Consider the following 24,669-nt stretch of genomic DNA (forward strand, 5'->3'; position numbering starts at 1 on the left):
AAAAATCTAGGTTCTGTTCAGGGAATGTTTTAACATGTTTTTATTACATTAATTATGCACTTCATATTGGGAAAATAATCAAAAGCATATATTTTAAAAAATGAAAATTTCCTAGGAAAACCTAGAATTATAAATGATCATAATATGAAAATAGTTAAATATGTCTAACAACAAAACAAATCTTATTTTTCAAGTCTGATGTTAACTACCAGCATTAGCAAAGGATGTCTTCATTATTCTGCTTCCCTGTTCAGAAGTCTTGAGAGATTCATTCTTGTTTTTTCAAGTGCCACTGTTTTTGCTCGTCTTGAAGGCCTTGAACTTGACATTGGGACCGATTCTGGAATTTCATCACCACTGAAATGAAAAGTATTTTAAAGTAAGGCCAAAAAGACTAAGCAAACTGAAGAGTTTTTACATTAACATATTTGAAACATGGTCTTAAAAAGCAGAAGACTTTTTCTTTGAGAATATATTTATGTTTTCCAAGTAACATAGCAGTTTCAGTAAAGATAACCAAGTGTTACCAATTGAAAAATAAGCAAAACACCCAAAAGTAAACACACCAAATGGGAAGGATTGACCCTGGTCACCCTGAAGTCTATGGATGACTTGCTCGAGAAAGAGTGAGCACAGCTGAAGATTATTAAGAATGGGGGGAGGTGGGGAGAATTCAAATAAAAAATTTTAAAATCGATTCCTCCACAGAAGAGTTATTAAAAAAGCAGAACTAGTGACTGGAAGAGTAATAACACAAGCCAAAATATCTAACACTAGAATGTATACAGTGGTGGACAGAAATGGATTTACCTTTCACTACCGCATTTTACAGTTGCGTCTGTTTTTTTTCTGCCCACAGACCTTGCTTCTGCTGCTGCTTTCCTTTGTCCTAGGTATAAGCAAAAGTCACTTTCCATATCATGATACCATTTCTTTCCTTAAAACTGTTTTGTATCTATCTTTCTTCAGTGTTTGATAACGCACTGAAGCTTAGGGATATGCAGTCACCACAGAGTGCGATTACAGAACGAAATCAACAACAAAAAACCCGCAATGTACAACCTCTCCCATAAACACATGTGCTTTACTATAAATGACTATGCTGAAATTATCTTGAAATCCTGTAGTTGGACTTGTCTTCCCTTTTTCAATCTGTGTTATTAGGAGAGGCTAATAGCACAAAAATTCCCACAGAACAGACTATTTTAATCTTTTAACAAATAAATTTTTAAAACTACAACAGAGTATGAAGACTGAATGGTTTTCATAGCTATATGTTCACAAAAGGTTAGTATGAAATTATTTTATTAAAACCAACTAGTATTGTAGCCAGAAAAAGCTAGTGCATACCTGTGCCAGCTTTGTTTCTTGTGGATTTCAATTTTGCAGTTGCTTTACTTTTAACTTCATTAAGTGGAGTACGATAAGCATCTTTGTTTTCTGCTAAACAAAATAGCACATGCACAAGTCAGATAATCAACTTTTAACTAATCCTAAGTACCACTATTTTAAATTATTATTATTTTATTATCAAATAACTACAGAATTTTAACCACATTTTTTCCTTAAACTAGAAACGGCAAAAAATAAGCTTAAAATGTCACTCAGCTATAACCCTGCCCCAGCTTAGGTCAATCACATGTAAAATATTCCTGACAATAGTTTAGTCCCTTCCACTGTGTGACAAATCAAGCAAGTGGGGTGGAAGAGCAGCTTGGCTGACCAGCTAACTCTTCATGGAGCTCACAAGGAAAATGAAGTTGTACAATCTGAAAGCAAGGTCAGGCTTCAGAGCAAGGCTACAGAGCTGTGCTTCGTATACGAGGGGAGACGACACAAAAGACCAAGCGTAATTAGAGTTGAAACTGGTCAGTGCCATGTCAGATAAGAAGAAAGGCTTTAATTATGTTAATAGCAAGAAGAGGTCTAACGAAAACATTGGAGCAATGTTTGTTGAAGATGGTCACCTGACTAATAGGATGAAGAAAAAATGGAGGGATTCAATGCTTTTGGTTTGCCTCCATCTATAATAATACTGATGGACCTCAGGCTGCCTGAGCGTGTGTCCTCTGAGTCAGAGGAACATGAGCATGGGAACAGTGACTTTCCATTTGAGAATGCTGAAATGATCACTGTAGATCATTTTCAACAGAAATACGCTATTCTAGTCTTAAAATTTCTAACTATTTTAGGAAATACCTTTCTTCAATAATCTCCATTATTGCGAGGAAGTTTTTTTGATAACGTCAAATCTAAATCTCCCCGGCAGCAACTGAAGAACAAAAATAGTGTCTGTTGCCCTTTTTGCTCACACCTATCATTTACAGATTTGAAGCTGTAAATGCTGCTTTACTTTCTCCTACATCCTGCTTTCAAAAATGCTCTTTCATGAGAAATTAATACAAAAAAGTATTATCAGATGTTAGCAGAAAACAGTACAACTATTTTCTCAAAAGCATACTTCCAACTTCCCATCCAATCAATATTTGAAGGCATAAACATAGAAGATACAAGACATTAAAGTATTTGGCACTTTCAGAAACAACAGATTAAAGCCCTGAAATAATCCACTAGAAAATATAAACAAACAATTAAAAGAAATGTTAAAAGAAGGCATGACCTGCTTAAAACAGCTGCATGTTAATATCTTTGCTTTACTGCTGCAAGCGAACCTAAACAAGTTTCATTCAATTGCTCTTCTGCTGAAAAGTGTTAGACTTGCTGTGCCCCCAGCACAATGTAGCACACTGGACACTACACAACGTAGCCTTAACACATTGCTTGAACTGTGCAGGTGGTGGAAAGTCTTGCAGCTACTTCCACCTCAAGCTTTTAAATAGCATTAAAACCAAATCTAGCTCTAACATATAAGATAGTAACAAGGACAGAACTATTTTAATACTGCCTTTGTTGAAAAGAAAGAGCTGCAGGGTAGAGCTTAAGATGCAAAATACAGCACTCGTTATACTAGAATAATATGGAGAATAAGAAAACACGTAATCTGGTCAAAAAGCAATAAAACAATGGAAAATACTTCAGTACAAATATTTTAGACTGTATACATGTTTACTAGATGCTACTTTTTCATGTTTTATTCCAGTAGATTAATTTTATGGCGGAAAACTAAAATTTATTTTCATGCACATCTGACCAAGTCACTCAGTTGTATACCTACTACTGAGCTACACCTCTCCTGAATTACCTTCTTCATTTTGAATAGTATTTTCAGACAACGCAATGTCAGGTTCCTGTGTCCTTTCAGAAGCACCCGTTTCCTCAGTCATTTCAGAGTGGTCTTTGCACACATTACGATCTTTGGTCAGCTTCATCTTGATCTTCTCAATAGCTCTTTGACACAGTTTATCTTTCACTTTCTGGAGAAGAGACATTTAATGTTAAATGCTACTTAATTTTACAACTGTTTCATTCCTCCACTAAATTTACCCAGTAATAGGATTAATTAAATTTACGGTATGAAGGATACAATGTGCGACATGAAAATGGATCAGCCAAGTTGAAAGGAGAAGCATTTTCTGTCAACACGAGGCACTGAAATCTCCAAATATCTTTTTTTTTTTTTTTTAAAAGGAAACTTAAAAAACATCACAGTGACAAGACCTTTCCAGCTGAGTCCTGGAGCATTGCTGGCTCTGAATGATATGTCCATAGTGGGTCAGCATTCTTTTGAACATGTCTGTATACCATTGTCTTCCCTTGTCACACTCCAAAATTTTACTTTTTTCCCTTGCATTAATAAAAGGATAAATGTAAAAACTTTCCCATCAATCTTGTAATCCCTTTCCACTTCATCTTAAATCAAGCACCCTTTTCATGTTGCCTAATGATCTTACAGTTACATTGTAAGATTAAGCATAAAAACTCAGCTGTTAATTATTAACTAAAGATAAGCCATCCAAACTGTAAAAGACTTGTATTGAACGTTAATGTTAAAAAAATTAACTACACCACAGTTATCAAAAGAACTTACTGTACTGAAATGTATCAAATTGGGCACACTGTTTCATGCTGGTTTTACTATCTATGGTGGCTGAAATGTACAACTAGTACAGTGATATCAGCTCAGATTTTTTTTAAATGACTCATCAAAAATTAATTTTCAAAGACTGGTTAAAAGAGAAATTCTAGTCCCATTGTCATAGTAAACAAAAGGCACTTCATTTTTAAGCCTATCAGAATATTGAATTGCTAGTGATTAAAAAAGTAAGAACTATGTTATTCATGTATTACCTCTAGAATCTCATCGAGCAGAACCAGCAGGTTCTCTGTGGAAGAACTACTGAGTTCAAGTGAATTTAAAGCTTTTGCGTAAATACGAACATCTGGTGCAGTTGGGTCCACCAAGATTTCATTGCAAATTTTCATTGCTAAATTATCATGCACTGTTAAGTCCTGTAAAGGAAAGAAATTAGGTATCAGAACTTTCACTGGGAACTATTTACAAAAGACAACAATGAGATCATTCTGATTTAAGTGGCTAATGACTAATTTTACAGAGTGAACATTTTTTCCTAAAATGCTGGATTTTGAGTACACACATCAACTGAGTTTTAGAAATACTTTTCCTGATACAGACAATTAGCCATGGTGCAAGTTCCTACTAGCATTTTTAATTGTAAGAGGAATTGGAAACTGGGGGGGAAGGTCAAGCTAAAAGATTTCATTACCTGAACACTCACACATTTAATCCAGCTTCTGACACTAGAAACCTCAGAGAGGCTTGGAGTGCTAACAGTAAGTGAGGATGGTCAGTTCTTAATCTCTACACACAAATACTGTTCTCCTCCAGTTTAACACACTGTACCTGATAGTCCTGAGACATTTTAGACTGAGGTTTCAGTCCGCTTGGTCGGGTCAGGTCCACTAACAGTTCAGAAACATTACTAACATCTATTTCAGCCAAAGGTGAAGTTGCAGGAGCATTTAAGAGTGTTTGCAGAGTTGGAAGATAAGCTTCTTCAAAGCATTCCTGGTTGGACCTGTTTCAATTGAGTCGAACAGTAGTAGTATAATGAGACAAAATTAAACCTTAATTCACCCCTAAATTTTCTCTTTTATGATGAAAGTTCACAGACCCATTACAATACATCAATCAAAGCAAAGTAGGAGCAGTCAACCTTGGCAGAGACAGCCAGCAGGATCAAGATATCAAAACTGCTTTACACAACCAAGTTCTTTTAAGTTTTGGCACACAGCGTTTCAAGTAAGTTTTAAGTAACACTTCCTGCCTCTGGACAGTTTGAAAGTTCATCCTTACCCCTGAAAACTTAACTGATATATACAGACATATTCTCCCTTAAGGGACAGAAATACATTTCTCTAAATTCTTTCTTTACATTAGTGTCTTTTACTCCTTCATCCTTCCTCCTAGCATTTTTCTTTGAGGATATTTTTCATTGTGTAAGGAAGCAAGGAATCCTGGCAAAAATAAAATGCAGTGGTTAACAAGATTTTTGGAAGAAATGCTTGTGCTTTCTTTTCTCAGAAGAGTTGATGACTTCTGCCAAGCAAGCCTAAAAAATCATGTTGCTCTTGGTTCTGCAGCAAGTTGTCTAAAAGTGTAGTTCCACAAGACAGGTTAAAACATTTTAAAAGGTAAGGGATCAAAAAGTACAAGGTACTACTTGGTGAAGTGAAACCTTTTTGTTTCTGATACTTGTTAACCTCCTATTTGAACCTAAATAACTACAGGAGAAAATAAAGAAGATAAATAATTTCAAACACACATATTGTTTGCTGCTGGATTATTGAGCCAAGTCAGCTGCCAGAAGACCTTTTGAGCACTAAAACTGGGGCAAGAAAGAACGGAAGCAAGAACTCTCCCTTTCAACATCTTTAGGGCTTTAGATTGGCTCAAGTGTAACTGAAGTAGCATTCAGATTATTTCCCATAAATTTTAAAAAAGAGTCTATAGCATATAAGCACAAGGCAGAACTTTCTCCTCTTGGGCTGTCAGAGTTTATTACTCTCCAGAAAAAACATCCCATGAATACGAATTGTTCACTGGTTATAGGATCCTGTTGCTGTTACTAGAGTCCCATGCCACTCTATTGACGTGACAGAATATTTACAGAAGTCAGCATCAACATCTTTTCCTCACACAGAGTTCAAATATTTAATTTCAAAAAGTAAGCCTCCTTATTATATCTGTGACCACAGGGAGGTTCACAGAGCAGCACCCAGAAATCAAACAGAATTTTAAAATTTGGTGTGAGATCAGTACCAAAATGAGGTATGAACCTCAGCCAAATCTTATGCATTACCTGAGTTTTCCCTTTCTGAGCAGCAACGCTGCAGACAGTTCTGAATTACACATGGTAATTAATAATTCTTTTCTGAAAACACAGTTTTGGTAACCAAAGACACTCCATGATTCATCTTAAAATGAAACAGTTTGTGATCCACAATGCAGATAATTATTTGAGACAGAAAATTAATGAGGTTTCATAACAGAGATTCCAAGTTAATGAGCCAGGTTAAGACTTAGGATTTTCTCCAGTGATTTCTCTGATTTTGGTTAGAACATACACCATAGTTTTCTTTTCAAGAAAAAGATTATCAGTGAGGTGCCACAAGAAGTTTGAAATACACAGAATTACTCAGGTGAGCAATCATTAAGACTCAAAAACAAGAAAAAAAAGAGAGTCACAGGGTCAGAAGATGACATTCACAGGTAAAACACAATTTTAAAAGCTTAAATTCATTACTCAGTATCAGAGATACTGAAGGCATACAAAAATAGTTTTTCCTGTTACTTGTTTTCAAAAGAATTTCAGTAATTATTTTTTTTTCCTCTGACAACTGCAAAAATACATTTGGTTGGTTTTTGTTGTTTTGTTTGGTTGGCTTTTTTTCTCTTCAAACCAACTCCCCTTTGAACAATTTATAGGCCACAAAAATTTCTTTCCATTTGATTTGGAAAAATAGATAAGGTAATACATAGTAAACCTAAATTAATTCTTAACCATAAAAAAAGAGCAGATAACTCCGCTAGTTCAGACTGGCTAAAGCCACTAGCAGCAACTGAAAAGTAAACTAAACTTTTTTTTCTTTGAGCAAGAAAAGGAGATAAGAATTACTATTTAAGCTCCTTACATAAGCCATCTACATCTCCTTTGTCCACTACCAAAATAAACAGGAGGTTTCTAATCTGCTGTGAATTTAGATTTGAGCATTCTTTGGTTAAATAACAGAACAAAAGCAAAATCCAAACCCCAACCAACCAGCCTGCTGCTTTGATATCTGCTGGGAACTGATTATTTTCTTGTGATACATTTCTGCTGGCCACAGTAAGTGACACTTCGAAGTCTACCTGTAGTGCTCAGCAGCATAAAATCAGTAAAGCACATCTTTTTAAATTAATCTTTTATTCAAAGCAGTTTCAATTATAGGCTTAGGAAAGAAAAAAAAGAAGTGGAAGGACACAAGGGTAATAGGAATTAATGGAAAGTCTTCAGAATAGTCACAGGTTAAGATTACGTACATTCAAAAGTAATGTGTATAGGAGGCTGAACTAGACCTTTAGTCCTAATTTACGTTTGCGCAATTTCTACTTGTGCAAGATCAAAAAAGGTTCTTGAAGCTGCTAGACCAATGTATATTTTCACACAATAATTTACAAGCACCATACCTATTTGCATAAGCAAACAAAGGGAAGAAAACTCCTAGACAGTGTCTAAGCCGAATATCCTCTTCAGTCACAGGATTGTACCACAACAGAATAAGACGAGAAAGAAGCTTGGCACTAATCAGTCTCCCAGAGAACATCAGTTTGGCTATGCCTTCTGCAGCTTCTGTCCTAAGTTCTGAAAACTGAAGAAAGAACTGATTACATACACAACCACACACCAACCACAGCGCTTCTCACTAACACTTTATAATAATCGTCTATATCCTATTTTGCCAATCAATTCTCTACATTCCTATATTTGTACCTGCACAGAATTCAAAGCTAGCTCAAGAGTAATGTCAGTCTGTATCAGTGACAGAGTTGTGGTCATTTTCTAGGACAACTATTTTGACATTATACGATTAATTTCAATTACACATCATGCAATATTCACATGCAACCTAACAGGATGGTAAACCTTCTGCAAAAATATTTTCAAAACAAAATTAAGGCAAATTTTATAGTATTTCTTACCTCACTGTCTAAGAAACCAGAAAGAAGCTGCAGGATGCTGTGAATCGTAGCAGTCTCTTCCTCCTCTATTGTTTCACTTTCTCCCTCACAATTTTCAGCTCTAATGTGTGCATCTTCACTTCGAAAGTCATTGCTGCTTCTGGTTTTAAATGGCTCAATCCCAAAGAGCATTAGTTGATCAAAGATTGCATTTAAAGCACTGAGCTTTACCTTTATATTATCTATTTGTAAAACCTAGGTTTAGTAAGGAAAATACAAACATTACAGTAGGCCAGCAATATTAACATTAAACATAGTAAGATTTTTTTGTTTTAATAAAATTGTTTACTTTGGAAAACTTTTTATAATACTGGAGTCATATTTCAGATTTTAGGAACTTGAGGTACAAGTTTAAATCTGAATTTATAGCACAGTCTGGGAAATAATTTATCAAGTCACCTATGCAATTTCCATTACCCAAAATCAACTGAATTTCACTCATGGAGTGAGCCTGCGAGAGATGATATTTTATTGTTCAGCTTCTAAACAGACATTGCACAAACAGAAAGTCTTTGCCTATAGTAGCTCCATAGTGTTAGGCACTACAGCAAAAATACCTAACAGTCCCTGCTCCAAAATACTGTATAGCTTAATTAAAATAAACAGTATGTAAAAAGACAGCAGGGAGCAAGATAGTAATAAAAGATGGAAACTTATGCAACTCCAAATGCATTATAGTTCAAATTAACATTCAATTAAAACCATACATCATGCGTTAGCCTAGAGATCCTAGGTCTGTTTAGCCTAACACCCTGCTTTTGATGGCAGCCTACACAAAGAATATGGCTTTTAATACCTACAGAATTTAAATTACTTAAGTGTAAAGTCTAAGCTGCTAAAACAACTGAAATTCTCCCTAAACAAACCGATTTTCAACAAGATGTACTTTAAGGCAAATTAAAAACACTAGTATATGCTAACTTTTTAGTTCTCCTGCTATGGTGACTGACAGCTCTATCAACTTGTCTGAGCCAAGCATACCACCTCAGTGCCTGCTGTCAGTTCTCCTGAGTGAGTACATGAACACGCTCTTCATCAGACATGAAAACCAGCTACGCTTCTCTCAAAGCCAGGCTCTAAAAAGTTAACAATGTCAGAATCACAGAATCACAGAATCTCAGGAGTTGGAAGGGACCTTGAAAGATCATCCAGTCCAACCCCCCTGCCAGAGGAGGATCACCTAGACCAGGTCACACAGGAACACATCCAGGCAGGTTTTGAATGTCTCCAGAGAAGGAGACTCCACAACCTCCCTGGGCAGCCTGTTCCAGTGCTCTGTCACACTCACAGTAAAAAAGTTTTTCCTCACATTCAGATTGAACCTCCTATGCTCCAGCTTGCTCCCATTGCCCCTTGTCCTGTCATTGGCTGTCACTGAGAAGAGCCTGGCTCCTTCCTCCTGACACTCGCCCTTTACAACTTTATAAACATGAATGAGGTCACCCCTCAGTCTCCTCTTCTCCAAGCTAAAGAGACCCAGCTCCCTCAGCCACTCTTCATAAGGGAGATGCTCCACTCCCTCAATCATCTTTGTGGCTCTTTCAAGCAATTCCCTGTCTTGCTTGAACTGAGGGGCCCAGAACTGAACACAATATTGCAGATGTGGTCACCAGGGCAGAGTAGAGAGAAAGGAGAACCTCTCTCGACCTACTAACCACAACCCTTCTGATACACCCCAGGATGTCAGCTTTCATATAATTAGCTCAGCTTCAGAACCATTTACCACAAAGGTGGGAGATGTGGGTATTATGGCACCCAACATGCTCCACATCCATCAATGTTTGGCCATGCTATTGTTTGGTGGTTTGAGTATTGTTTTATCCCCTAATTAACAACTCTTCCTTAATGCATGTAAAATTAATAATTCAGAAATTAAATTGGATGCCCAAGATCACACATAAGTATGTAACAGAAATGTAAAAACAATCACAATCACTTTTTTAGTTTGGTTTCCCACGGAAGACTTACAGAATCCTACTGCTTCTCTTTTCTACATTAATAACATGAACACATGACTGAGTTAATCCAGGTTCGGAAGAGAAAGCAAGACCTTACAGATAAAAAAATTCCTACAAACTTTCAAGGCAACAGGTGCCCTTATAAAGGAAATGCATGCTACTGCCACAATAAAATATAAGCTTAAATATTATCAGACATCAGAAAAATCTACCCAAAACCACACTCTCCAGATCTTTAGGAAATCAGGAGTCACTGGTGCTCAAATAACATTACTATTTAGCATAACTTGTTATAGATACAAGACTAGCTTTATTTACTTAACCACACTGACCATCATTCCATTTCCCATCAGATGTTTTACCTGTAACAACAGTGTAAGGTGTTGTCGGGCAAATTCTTTGCTCTGAAGGGCAGAGCAACCCAAACACAGAACTGCCATATTTCTCACAGCTGGATGGACATTAGTTATGCCAGGAAGTATCTGGAAACAATAATATTAGACTTTATAGTTGAAATACATAAACTGAAAGTAAAAAAACAACTACTAAAATATGCTTACCCTAAACCTAAAAATAATTTAGTTTTGATAGAGGACTAGAAAGCAGTAGCTAATATACACTCTGTTTATCTAGATATAAACAGAAGTAGATTGAGTATGCTGCTCAAAATCAGCAATAAAATTATGGCAAAAATCACATGAGTGTTTTTCTTTGTTTTTAATTTTTTCCCCCCCCAAACAAATTTGAGTTGACCACTCATTGTGTTTGTTGGGTTGTTTTGGTTTGTTGGGTTTTTTTGGTTTTGTTGGGATTTTTGGTGGGGTTTTTGTTTGTTTGTTTTTGTGGGGGTTTTTTGGTGGTGTTTTTTTTTAAATTCCACTGTAACAAACCTATACATTTCTTCATAAAAGACTTTAGCATTCTTGCAGAGAAACAATACCCAATTCCAGAATTCAGCATAGTTTTAAGAAGACAATGGCAAAAATCAACACACACAAAAAAAGCCAGACTAGATACAGGGTTAAATGTAAGTTTAAACAACAACAAATATGATATCCCAAATCATATCATATGTGAAAATCCAGCAGGAACAACAATATCTTGGATCTTGGAAAAAGAAAAGTGGAATAAACAAGAAATGAGAAAGTTAAAGACAGATCTAATGAAAATGAAAAGGTTTCTGGGGAACATGTGAACACCAATTAGGATTTCTAAGAATGCTTCCACACATCTGAAAGAAATCAGGTGTGGTTCCCCTACATTTGAACTAATCTAAACTGGTGTCGCAATTTTTTTTGCAGTTTGAATTCTAAAAATGCCCACAGTGAGTCAGGTCATTTAGCCCATTGTTTCATTATCAAAAAAGATCAAAACCAAATTCCTATAATGTATTACATAAACAAAGCAGATACTTCGCAGGGGTTCTTGTCAAGGTCCCAACAATCTGCACTTGAGAGACACCAGAACTGAGAGGCTGTTCCTATCTACCTAATCAAACTATAATATTTATTTTTCTTGAAATTAAGTCTTCCTTGAAATTTATGCAAGTGCTCACCACGCACACATCCTGCAACAATTAATTCCACAGATTGCGTATTATTTGAAGAATCAATTAATTTCATTTGTTTTGAGCTTGCCAGTTGCTAGCTTTATGGGGTGATCAACCAGTCCTTATTCACTTTTTCCGTAACACTCACGTCTTACAACTTCTGCCTTTAAGTTCTTAAAGTTGAGAGATCTCATAATGTCGGCTGATAGAAAAGCAAGGAATTAAAGCAGATGCCTAAGCACCACACTTGGCACAGTATAATTCAGCATTGTCCAACACTGTCATACGTTAGTCAAATATTTACTATATTCCTGTTTTATTTTAGGATCTCTCTGTCACAACTGGTTGTGGCACAGGAGCTCAGAACAGCGTATCTGGACTGCACCTCCAAGACACAACATCCTGCAAAGGCTTAAGAGCACCAGACACAGCTCTACAGATTGACAAAGATTGTGAAATAATCACAAACCACCCTGCCAGCACCAAAGGGCCAGCTGCAATGTACCCCTTTTTTATTATAATTTAAATGGTATTTATTCCTACATACCAGAGATTCAGTGATTTCATTAATAGTTGGATCAATTCCTTTAGAAAGGGGCATGATCTTCAGAAGCTCGAAACACATCAGCAGACACTTCAACAGTGTTTCAGGATCAGTCTTCAAGTGGGTTAGGGAACAGATTAAAATGTTATTAATACAAATGGTGGCTGTGATAAGGAGAATGCAGACATCAATCATAATTTTTCCTACCCAAAGAAATATTTCCTGTCCACTTCACATTTGTTGTACAAGAAAATTAAGCAGAATAAACTTCAATGAAAAGATTCAAGTTCATGTTTTCAGTTAGTTAGGAGTAAAAGCAGTAAAACCAGGACCCTTTTAGAATTCTTTTGTTACTCAAGGACAAAAGAGCAGTTTAACTGCAATTAATTTTTTGCTAGAGCATACCATCAGCTTTTATACATGCAGAAGAGGAATACTAGTACCATAATTTTTTTTTCTGTTTTAAAAATTTAGATGATACGAGGCCGAACTTTTAAAACTATGAATAAACATCAAAACATAACTAGCACTTGGGAATACAAGGGAAGAGACCTTCTCCACACGCATTTCTTCAATTTCAGGTTGTTCTGCTTCTTTTATCAGATCATTTTTGATGTGTTCCAACTCGCTTATTTTCTCTTTTAATATTGATGCTTCATTAAAATCCTGCAGAGCAATGCATTCTTGCAAAGCTTCTTTTGCTTCAATAAGTTTCACTTTTATTTCGGCCAACTGAAATGGAAAGTAAAAACAAAATTAATATAATACTTTAACTTTCATGTTAGCCCACAGTACACTGTTGACACTAGCCAATAATACACTCCTGTAGAAAACTTTTACTAGATGGATACGCTTTTAAAATATTTTTCTTGTTAACTAAAATCTGCTTACCTTAAGCTCCCGCTTTCTTATTTCAGTGGCATCAACGGGCTTGTCGACTGTAACAATTGGCTCACGAACTTCTGATATAATTTCTGCAATCTATGGTTACAAACAGCATATTAGTGCCATTAATTTTAGCTCAGATGTCAGAAACTAAGCATTTAACTTTTCCAAATTTAAAATACTGTCCTTCTGAAAAAGTACTGAACATCTGTGCAGTTTCCTACAACAGCTAATTCACTGCAAATAACTCCTCAATTTGACAGTACATAGCCTACCCATGGAAGTCTAGTGTTTTCTACCATTTAGCTAGGTAAGCAAGAAAACTGATGACCACAGATCCATGAATAAGTTAAGCAGTTTTTATGCCAGCAATTCACAGGCACCACTTCCTCTAGATCTGAACACACACTTTAAAAAGAATACTGGTAACAAGAGTAAGGTTTTTCGTCTGTTACTACTTCAAACAAAATACAACTAAGAACACTATCGTTTAAAGGTCTATAAACCACCACATGTAGAAGAAGCCACGCAAGTAATGTAATTTCAAGCCAAACACATGCACAGAATGAGAAGCAGAACTAGGTTGAGAGATTTTCAGGTGGTTAGGGGTTTTCTTTAAAGCCAGACCCGTTAATAAAAAATGAGATTAAACATTAGGAAGACTGAATGAGATAGTCTTAATTTGATTTATCTTGTATCTGATCACCTCAGTTTAACTTCCTCTCAAGCCACACCAAATCAACGGAATGCGCTGAATGAGTGTATTTCACTAGAATAATAGAAATACACACATTTATAGAATCATAGAATCACTGCGGTTGGAAAAGACCTCTAAGATCACTAAGTCCAACCATCAACCCAACACCACCACCCACTAACCCACGTCCCAAAATGCCACATCTACATCTTCTTTGAACACCTCCAGGGATGGTGACTCCACCAACTCCCTAGGCAGCGTGTTCCAATGCTTGACCACTCTTTTGGTAAAGAAATTTTTTGTTGAAACTTGAGGCCATTTCCTCTTGTCCTATCACTGGTTACTTGGGAGAACATACCGACACCCATCTCACTACAACCTCCTTTTAGGTAGTTGTAGAGAGCAATAACATTTCCCCTCAGCCTCTTCTTCTCCAGACTAAACAATCTTGGTTCCCTCAGCTGCTCCTCATAAGGCTTGTTCTCCAGACTCTTCACCAGCTTTGTTGCTCTTCTCTGGACACACTCCAGCACATCAACGTCCTTCTTGTAGTGAGGGGCCCAAAGCTGAACACGGTATTCAAGGTGTGGCCTCACCAGTACCGAGGGAGGGGATGGAAACATAAATGCTTTTCCAAACTAAAAATATTTTAGCTCCTGATATTTCTGTTTCAATGCTTTGTAAAGGCTGTTTGATATACAGAGAAAGCAGAGCCTAGAAAACAATGAGCCTTTAGAATTACTTACAATTTGGATCCTTCTGTCATCATCCTTAATGATACCGAGTAATCTTTCCACAAGCAGAGGTATAAGGGCTGCTGAAGTTGCAGGCAGAATGAGAATCTTTTGTAAAGTAACTAACAGATGCTTTCTACATTAAAGAGAAATAAAAAACAAAAACAATCTGTTTGATTATTCAAGCCATTGGAAGACATGAGAGGTAATATTTTACCCACTTTGAGCTAGCGTGAGGAAGACTTTAAAATAAGAGAAACGTCTCTGTAGCTATATTAACTGCTGAATGTGTTTTCATACTTTGCAATGTTTGTCATTTCCTGACATTTACCTGACTTCTCTTGATTAGAAAATGCTGAATTTTAATCAGGTATCACTACTGTCCAATGAAAAATCATACCAGCAGAAAACAGTCAGAGTATCAATACTGTTGAATGCTTTCATAGAAATTATCTGGCTGGAAACTAAAAGAAAAATTACAAGTTAAACTATCCTGCCAGTCTGGCATACACATAAGGCATACACAGAGTTTGAAATTATTGCTGTGTTTGTACTATCATGACGGTATGAGATTCCAAATGTATTCAACTCTCATTACTTCACATCAAAAGGCTGTTCAAATTAAAGGAATTACTCAGTTAACACAGTCCAATTCAGCTTGGCATCTAAAACATTTGTAACCTTTTAGGCCTGAGCAGACTGGGCTTAAAAACATAAGAAACACACAAGCTACTTACTACAAGTCATCTGCTGAGAGGCAATCCATTTATCTTTTAATTTTTATATAGTACATACCAAATGAACAGTCTTGTAAGTTCATAATCTCAAGAATTTGTTACAAAAACAAATGAATTTGTTCTCCTCAAACAATGTTGTATCTCCATTAAAACTCATTTTTCCATAAAAATAAGTAGATAATATTTGGCACACTTGGAGGAACAATTCCATTAGAGAGATCATGCCTTTTTTTTCCAGCTAGCATTAGAAATGTATTTTTTGTTCGACCGGGTTATTTTCCTAACAGAGACTCTATGCCTGTCCACAAGCACCAGTGCCACAAGCTTAGTAACGCAGATTTTATATTTAAGTTTACCTTCCTCCCTCTTCCATAGTATCCATGCAGCCTATGATAAGAATCAGTTGCTGGCCTATAAATTCTTTTGTCATCAGGTTTTCAAAAGAAGCAAAGTCTTCTCTTTGTTCTTCAGTAAGAACTGGCATCTTTTGAAGGTAGCTGAATCCAAATAGAACAGATAGAGTTGCATTAAGAATCACTGTTGGAAAGTAAAAGAAAAACCAACCAAACAAAAGCTAAACCCTCAATACTTTCCTGTCTTTGTATAAACACGTGGTTACCTTAATTATAAACCTTAAAAATTAATGGTGGTGTTCTCTTTTTCATAGATTATTAGTTCCAGAAAGTTATTTATACCAAATAACGTACAGTTTTAAAATAATGCACTTCATTAAAAGAGTCTCTATTTTGAGAATGCAGAATAGTAAGAAATAGAAAATGACACGTTCTGCTTGTACATGCTATTTCAGTTCCGTATCTCCTGCATAAAGGCAGCATCTTAGGAATAAAAAAGTATACATCTACCATTTTGCATATATACAACTAGTGTTTTTCTGCATATTTGGATACTATGTATTCTTCTACATATTCAGAAGTGTTATATTGCCCACAAGACAAAATACAAGAAAATCATGAAAGCGTGCAGTGAATTTTAAATTCTTTATCTGAACAAGTATGCCATCATGGAAGAACAACAATCTGTTTTCAGAGACACTCAGCCACATAGTATGGAAGTGTGATCAGCTTGTTCCACTTCTTTATTTTTTATAGAATCACTGTTCTTTTATCAAAATTTTATCCATCAATGAAAGCATGAATGTTCAGAAAATTCAGAGTGAAACTTGTACAAAATTCAATGCTGACTATAATGTAATGTATAAAATTCAAGTACTTCTGAGCTGTGAAAAAGATGCTTATTTTCATCACAGTTTTGCAGATACTTTTCAGCAACAGCCCATTAAATTTAGCAAATTTTCTATTTCTTCAAAATTAGGACACAAACTTTGTATATAGCTACTATTTAAGATCACCTGAAATTACAACAATGTAAGCAGCTGTTTCTGATAATTTAAAAATGTTACCCTCACCAGATAATAGTGAGATATCCAAATGAAGCTTAAAATCCTGCATTTTTTCTAAAGTATCTATGACTTGCAGTTTCTTGCTCTTCCTACTGATATTCTCACTGCGAAAATAAAGACTTGGATTGTACAATTGCAAATCTTACCTGAAACAACTGGTGGCACAGCTCACCAATGAACAGTTTAACAGCTGATACTACAAACAAGCACCAGCAAACCTAATTAAACTTACTCAGCCTATACCTGGAAGGGGAAAATACCTGAAGGCATTTTGAGTAAGACTGGATGGAAAAAAGAAAACCTTTTTTTTTAGATGCTTCAATTAATTATGAATAAATAAATATATTTACACCCATCAGGCTGGATCCACATTTCAAAATTAAGGAAGCACAGACACTTCATTTATTAAATGTTTATGAAACAACTTCCACATTGGAAAGTAGCAATGATTTCTGGAAGTACCAGTAGTATACTATGGCCACTGATGAGAAAATAATATGCATATTTTAAATCGGAAACGTCTATTAAAACAATGTGTTTTTCAGCAGATCTGATTTATAATAATTTCAGGAAGCTTTACTCTACATTTTGCAAATACAATATCTCAGTTAAGACTTCTCAGCATGCTCCATGCTCAAAAACAGAAATTCTGGTCAAATTTTATGTTAAGACTAAATATCCCACTCAGACAAAAAAAAATTACCTTCCGTCACTTTTGTAAAAAGATCGACTTAACAAAACACTCAATATTTTCCCCAATTAAATGTTCATTAATTGGCTCATTTAGCAGCTCTGTCACTGCCTTCAAACATAAGTTTCTGGGAACTATGCCTGCCTAAGCAGGGGAAAGAAAAGGGAATGAACTTTGTTTAAAACACACTTCTCTTGGGGACAGCAGCCAAATTTTACTTCATCTTCATGAATTAGAGCAAAAAAACCCCAAGTGTTTCTGAAAGCTCTAACACCCTCTTTCTGAAAGCTCTTTGCAAACACACAGCAACCTACATCGCAGATGAACAAAGGATAGCTGCATATTACAGAACAATTATTCTATTATCATAAATAGCAAAGAATTAGATACTATTGATATAGCAGTCCATCTTCCTGATAATTCACGAGAAAGGACACTTTAGAAATTGTTTTCAAGTTACAAATCTGCTTTTTACAGTTTGTTTAAAAGAAGTATATCCTCTCAAAAATCTCAAAGAAAAAATTACCATTCAAGCACAACTTTGGTTTTGGGCGAAACCTGCAGAGTCAAATAAAATAGTCTCTAACAAAAAAAACAACAACCCACAAACAAAAAACCCCAAAATCCCACAAAACAAACAAACAATTTCAGTGGTAAGAGATTTATTTTTAAATGGAATGTACCTTAATAAATAATCTGCATATATAGCTGGTTCTGGCAACATCTGTTCTAGTAAATCTTCACCTTCTTCACCTTTTGATTTTAGATATTCACAAAGACATCTCCAATACAACACATTCTCAGCTGTTAAGTCTTCCAGTGGAATCACTTTTCTAAACAAAAATAAATAAATAAATAAATAAATAGGGTCAAAGACAACAAATGTACATAAAAAGATGAAAATAAAATCCTGTCAAAGATATTCCCCACAGAAATATATAAGGACTGACAAAAATCACTTTTTGCTTTCTTAAGTGAGGACATGGAACTCCCTGAGCCTCTTACTGCATTGCACTTTTCAGTATTTTAAAACAAGGCTCTCCATATCAGTTTGCAGAAAGATTCTGTTCAGCCCTTCAGACCTCCTAGAGCGACCACCCAAGTACTTCAACTCTATGAAACATTGTTGTCACTGAACAAGTCTGGAAAACTGAACTCCATTAATCTGCAGAAATGTAACAAAAGCATTAAATAATTTTTCAGCTTCTGTTTATGAATTGCTTCTTCTGTTCTTAATACAAGACCTCCACACAATATTCAAGTAGCAATCATAATATGTAAAGTGCAAAGAGTAATAGAACTGCTTCTCAGCATCTCTGTAAATTCATCCTCCATTTACCAGTCATAGGACCTCGCTGCTTTTTACAGTCACAGTCTTCTCCGTGCTTCTTTATATTCTTAAACAAAACATTCATCTTTTGGAATGAAAACTGATTTTCATACCTGCTGTCAAGGTTTTTACAGTTCTGAACAAAGTCACGAAGTGGAGATAATGAAAACAAAGCATTTAGTACTGGGATGGCCACTTCTGGGCAGTTTTCCACATCCAATCGATGAAGCAATTCTAAAATATCTCCTTCACTCAATTGTAACCAGGCTTGAAGCAACTTCTTCTTCATTACCTCCTTAACAGCTTCTATTATACAAGAATTTAAGCGGTTTAAAATGTTAAAGGTCAAAAAATACCAAGTTTTCAACATACTTTCACAAATCATTTTTCCATAAGAAACTTTTTGGAAATAAATTATGATATAGTTGAACTTAATGTTTCCTTAAGGAAAGAAAAAGGATAAAAACAACAGTTAAACAAGAACTACCTATAGAGCACTACTAGATTTTTGAGGCAACGTATTTTTCCCCCACAGGGAATAAAAAAAACCCCCAAACCTCTAAAAACTTCTATTGAAAAACTGTTACATATAAATACAGCACCTCAACTGAGAAAATCTACAAGTCATGAACTCCTGTAGAGCAAGGAAATATTCTGAGGAAGCATTGTTATATACTTGTTCTGTTTCAGGCACTTAGGAATCGGCCACTTACGGAGGCAGGACACTACTGTATAAACCAGTAGGGGCAGTTAACACCAGTTAGTATGAACTGCCACACAGCATTCTTGTTTTAATTCAATTATTCAGCTGCATTAGGAAATTCACAGACAGATACTTTGAGTTCCTTCTCCCCATTGCCACAATGAACAAATTGTTTTTGGATCAGTGGGGCATTATTAAAACAAGGGAAGTATTATTTATGGAAACATCTAGAATATGTACATCATTAACACAAAGATTTAAGCAGAGAAGTAGAAAGGCTAATAATCTGGTGGAAGTAAAAACGTAACTAGGGAGCAACAGAAGTATGCTTTTAGGACCTTTAGAAAACAATATCCAGTATAAGGGAAACGGTGAAGTCCAAACACAGTAAAAACATTCATCTTTTCTGTTATATGAAACTTACAATAAAGATAGTACTTAAATGTAGTCAAGATTTCAAAAAGACCTGGAAAGGAGGCCTTGAAAGAGCTAAATTAAGGTCTTAAGAATGAGAAACCTCTCCAAGAAGGTAAACAGCAGAAACTAGTGGAATGTAGTACAAAGAAAGAGAATGAGTGCGGAGAATTGGGAGTTGAATGCACTCTGAATCTGGATTATGTCTTTCGGGTCTTGTTTAATTATAAAACCTTGTTCCAAAGGAGATACAGAAAAACATCCAAAATTTCAACCTAGCAACCTCAAATGAGCAGGTTCCTCTCTTGTTAGCTTGGGAGTTACCCAGATAGGCAAATTAGATAAAGATATTCAAGGTTATAGAATTTGCAAAACAGATCAAAATGAGGAAGTACCAGTGGATATATATAAAAATGTATATTTGGAACCTGAGCATCTTTTGCTCAGCAAAGAGCATATGATACCAGTGATATTAGTAAGGCTACATACCCTGGCAGATACTTTCCCTTGTGATTCTAGGTGTCAAGAAAAAGAGCCAGTCCTCAAGAGCTGGGATGAAGAATCATCCTAAGGAAGAGACAGACACCAACAGAAAAAGTATCTGCTCTGGATCATAGAAGAGGGCAGTTCTTTATGTTGAAAACCTCAATGTCATTGAAATATAGGCTATGTAGAAAAACTGTACTTTCTCAATAAAAGAATTCAACAAATCCTTCTTCCTGATAAATGAAGGATCACAGAAAAAATATAGTGAAGGTAGTTTCCCCCCAGACTAAACCAGAAATGCATTCACCCTAAGACAAAAGAATAATCTGTCAAGACCAAGTATTATTAAGAGGGCTGGGGGTGGCAGCCAGCAGACAAGAAGCAGATAGGTCAAACAGCAAACCAGTATAATTGATAAGAAATAGTAATTCAGAACATGAGGTTTTCATTAATGGACTTCAAAAACCTGACAAAATTCATTAGATTACTATAGAACAGTTAAGGGTAGGTGGGGAAAAATGCTAATTAAAACTTATTAGCCAGAAGGAGGACTTCTTTTTAAGTGTAGCTCTATACAGCATGAGAAAGCACTCAGCTAATCCTCCCTTCACAGTCAAGAACACAACTAACATGATTTCCAACTAGTCTAAAAGAAAGGTAGATAAAAAAACAACGTGCATACACAACACACCTTTAAAAGAGCTCCATTTACCATTTACAAGTACTTTTGCCTTGTCATCTAGATGGATATCCACATAGGTCATGTTTCTCACAGTTCACAAACAGCACATCACTAAGCAAAGGAAATTCACAGACTAAAATTCAAGAGGGCTTAGTATAGACTTTCGAAACAGAGTATGTGGATAACATAACAGCACTTAGTAAGTCTGTCAGCTTTTATTGTGAAATTCACGTACATAAATTGCTATTGCTGGAGAAAAAAAAAAAGTCATGTTCTATGTAGGCAGCTCAAAATTGTCTCACTCAGATGCGTGTGACCTTTTGATCTTTTGGCAACACTACCACACACAATTATGGGTACATTCTGAATGGCTCTTTATATAAAAATGATGCAGTACAGAAGACATCAAAAGGAATAAAGCTGCTTCATGATGGAACGAATGTAGGCTAGTCAAAACTTAATTTTAAAAGAAATTCAAGCTAGTTAAACAAAAAACTAACCACCTGAGAAGATTTCTCTCCAAAATGGCATAGGAAACATTTTCAACAGCTGTCAAATTATGTTTACATATTTCATTTACATCATTAATGTTTACATTTCACTTCTTTTATATATTAGTTACCAAAATATCTGTAAAGAAACATGTTTCAAGTATACCAAACTAAATAATTACACTGTTTAATTACATTGTTGGTTTTTAAAATTTTAATAGCATTTGGTCCTATACTTTAGAGCTCAGTGGCTTTCTGAAGTTTTTTCTGAAGTTTTCTGAAAATGCAATCCTTTTCTGGTTTGTCCACTGTCAGGGGACTGGAAAGCCAAAGTAGCAAGCAGAATTTCTTGTGCTTAAACATTCTACTCATGAGTCCCTTTATGCTCCTTATTATTGCCATCACAGCTTCTACATAAATCATCCCCAAAACATTACAAAGTAATTCTCTTTTAAACGTTTGTATTAACAATTTGAGAAAGATAATCTCTTACCAGATCTGTCATTAAGTCCTTGTTGCAACAATTTTACTCTCTGTGCTATTGACAGAGCTTTCATATGAACTTTTTCTGCCAAAACCTGAAAAAAATTAAGACATTGAAATACATCTCTATAAATTATAACAACTGAACTGATTAACTTACCTGTGGTTTTAAACTCAGCTCTATCCTTCCACAGAAACTGTAAGTCAATAACAGCCTGTAATACCCATACTACCAGCATTATAGCAATATATTATCAAAGAGATTCTTGTGTACAGAAGAAAATGTAAAATAAAATAAAGAAGGAAGTTAACAAATAGCTTGGAAGTTTGACACTTCTGCTTGAATGCGACACCTATAAATGAAAACTATTCTTTCTTTAAAGATCCAAGAGCAATGAATGCCTGCAACAAAATGACTGAAGTATGTACTTTTGTGAAAAAATAAGTCAACATTGATACTTCAAAATTGGAATACCAAAAATACGTTGGTTGTTTTGTTTTGTTTTTAACACTGCTAATGCTGTGATCCTAACTCTACTTAATTATCTATCATCTAATAACAAGGATGAAAAATTCCTTCTCAGACATCACAAAATGCATAGACAGAAAATAACAGATTGAATACATAATAGATACTTTCACTGCCTGATCCTGAAGAGCCAAGTTCTATTGCAAATGTAATTTCTATCAAGTAAATTCTGCAGTCAAGTTCAGGGGTCGTAATCTGAAAGCTTGCATTAAATCACTCCCCTTCAAAATTCCAGTAAGTGAAAATAAATCCCTTAGCCATTCTTAATGTTTAACCAGTGAAATACAATAAGAGCTTTAAAGCCTTTTTCCTAAGTCAGTCCTTGAAATTAATATTAAGTGATCCAATTTACCTCATATGCCATTTTCCTGACAGCTTCCTTTACATCCATAGTGCGGCCTACAATTTTTGGCAAAGTCCTTGCTGATGGAACAATACAAGACAGCACTGCACGCCTCACTTCTGGATTTGAATCATTTTCAAGCAGTGTGTTGTAAACTGGAAGTAAAATAGTCATAGTAATGATTTCATAAGAGTTTGAAACACTATAGAAAACCAGAATATATTAAATAAAAATCAGCAGCTGTTATTAAACCCCCACCTCTGCATAGCTCATACAAATTTAAGGAACAGTTTAGAGTCACAGCCCCAAGATTTTATAGCAATTACATGCTGAGCTACGATCTCAAAAGAAATTCAACTATGAAAATAATATTCGCTATCATAAATAGAAACTTCAGGTAATAATTCTGAAGATTGCTACTCTAGATCCCACCTATAAATAACCACTTTGTCATTTACTGGGGAAGAAAAAAAAGTTGGCTCTAAGCCCTCTATTTACTGCCTACACATTCTTATTATCTTTCAGGTGAACCCTCAAATTTTCCTATAATGGAAAACTGCAATCTCCATTAAGCCTACCAAAACTCACATTACATCTGTCATGTAATCTTTTTTGTTATATTTTGATCCTTCTTCAAAATTAAAAGCAAGAACAAATAATTTAATCAGAGATTACCTGAATCTCTACCTGTCTCACTCTGGGAGACAAAGATTGACTATGAAATCTATGTGCTTCTAAATAAGCAACTTACAAAAAAAAACACTTAGAAAATATTATTTCTACGAAGGTACCTTAACAAAACGAAAAAAACCCCACTAAGTTTTTTCTTCACAAAACACAGTATGTAAAGGTAAATCATGGGCATCATAACAGCTATGCTGGTAAAAACATACAGTCCATGAGGCAATGGAAGTAGAGGCTGTCAAGAATCATATCATACATGAAGAAACACACAAATGGCACAAAAACAGCATCAAGAAACCTTGGTTACAGAGGTGCTGACCTTTTAAAGGAAATGATCCATCAACAAGTTGAGATTCAGAAAAAAAAAAGGCCAAAAAAACCCCATAGGTCAACAATGTCAGTAATCTGCGTCTCATGGAGCAGCCATAATTTGGGACAAAAATAGTTTTTCTATTATAATCTCTACTCCTCAGTGCTTTTGTACAAATTTAATTCCATTAATAGTACAAAAGGGTCCTTAGAGGGTAAAAACTGAGGAAGCATGCATCATATCTCCACCTCAATCCACAACACACCATTATTCTCACCACCCTTCAGCTCCATTCAGTTCATAGAACAGCCCAAGTCCATTATGATTTGTTTGTCATTTAATCCCCAGTGGATCTCTCCTTCAAGCCATTCTGTCTTTTCCCCTTGAACAAACACAACTGTTGCATCTACAACTTTCTCCAGCAAGGAGCTCCACAGTTTGTGAATTATTACAATACCCTCTAAGATTTGTTTACTCACTGCTTAGAAAAAATTGCTTAAAAATGTTTTAAAGTAAATCAACAAATATTGCTCTTAAATAAAAGAAAAGCCCAATACTACTTACTATTTACAACAGGACAGTTTTCATCCTTAGGATCTTGAAGTCTCGACAGGGCCAAGACAGCTTGAATTCTCACATTTGAAAATTTATCTTTAAGTCTAATCAGCATAGCTTCATTAATTTTATCAAATAAATCATCATCAATCTGGGCATTCTCTGGCATACTTCCCAAAATCTTATTAACAAGCTGGCATGCTCGAAACCTGACTGCATGGCTGTTCGCATTGTGAGACTTAGG

The 24,669-nt window shown here is 35.4% G+C and overlaps 1 protein-coding gene across 2 annotated transcripts in view; it reads right to left on the reverse strand.

Annotated features, from left to right (window-relative positions):
• Window positions 1-233: 233 nt before the first annotated feature.
• The window catches only part of NCAPG (non-SMC condensin I complex, subunit G), a 26,242-nt gene continuing 1,806 nt past the window's right edge, over window positions 234-24,669 (reverse strand). The window contains exons 3-21 of one of the 2 annotated variants that reach the window (XM_010181331.1): window positions 24,435-24,663; window positions 22,886-23,031; window positions 22,015-22,099; window positions 18,859-19,051; window positions 18,099-18,248; window positions 15,661-15,801; window positions 14,580-14,703; window positions 13,143-13,232; window positions 12,804-12,983; window positions 12,255-12,365; window positions 10,521-10,640; window positions 8,162-8,395; window positions 7,649-7,830; window positions 4,823-4,997; window positions 4,249-4,410; window positions 3,203-3,374; window positions 1,351-1,440; window positions 811-889; window positions 234-357 (exon numbers count right to left, since the gene is read on the reverse strand). In XM_010181331.1, coding sequence (XP_010179633.1) covers window positions 234-357; window positions 811-889; window positions 1,351-1,440; window positions 3,203-3,374; window positions 4,249-4,410; window positions 4,823-4,997; window positions 7,649-7,830; window positions 8,162-8,395; window positions 10,521-10,640; window positions 12,255-12,365; window positions 12,804-12,983; window positions 13,143-13,232; window positions 14,580-14,703; window positions 15,661-15,801; window positions 18,099-18,248; window positions 18,859-19,051; window positions 22,015-22,099; window positions 22,886-23,031; window positions 24,435-24,663 — 2,787 coding nt within the window. Of the gene's footprint in view, window positions 358-810; window positions 890-1,350; window positions 1,444-3,202; window positions 3,375-4,248; window positions 4,411-4,822; window positions 4,998-7,648; window positions 7,831-8,161; window positions 8,396-10,520; window positions 10,641-12,254; window positions 12,366-12,803; window positions 12,984-13,142; window positions 13,233-14,579; window positions 14,704-15,660; window positions 15,802-18,098; window positions 18,249-18,858; window positions 19,052-22,014; window positions 22,100-22,885; window positions 23,032-24,434; window positions 24,664-24,669 lie in introns of both variants that reach the window. The other variant, XM_010181330.1, reaches the window with a different exon arrangement.

This window comes from Mesitornis unicolor, unplaced genomic scaffold (genome assembly GCF_000695765.1).
Source record: "Mesitornis unicolor isolate BGI_N332 unplaced genomic scaffold, ASM69576v1 scaffold8783, whole genome shotgun sequence".
In the NCBI taxonomy this organism is placed as follows: domain Eukaryota; kingdom Metazoa; phylum Chordata; class Aves; order Mesitornithiformes; family Mesitornithidae; genus Mesitornis; species Mesitornis unicolor.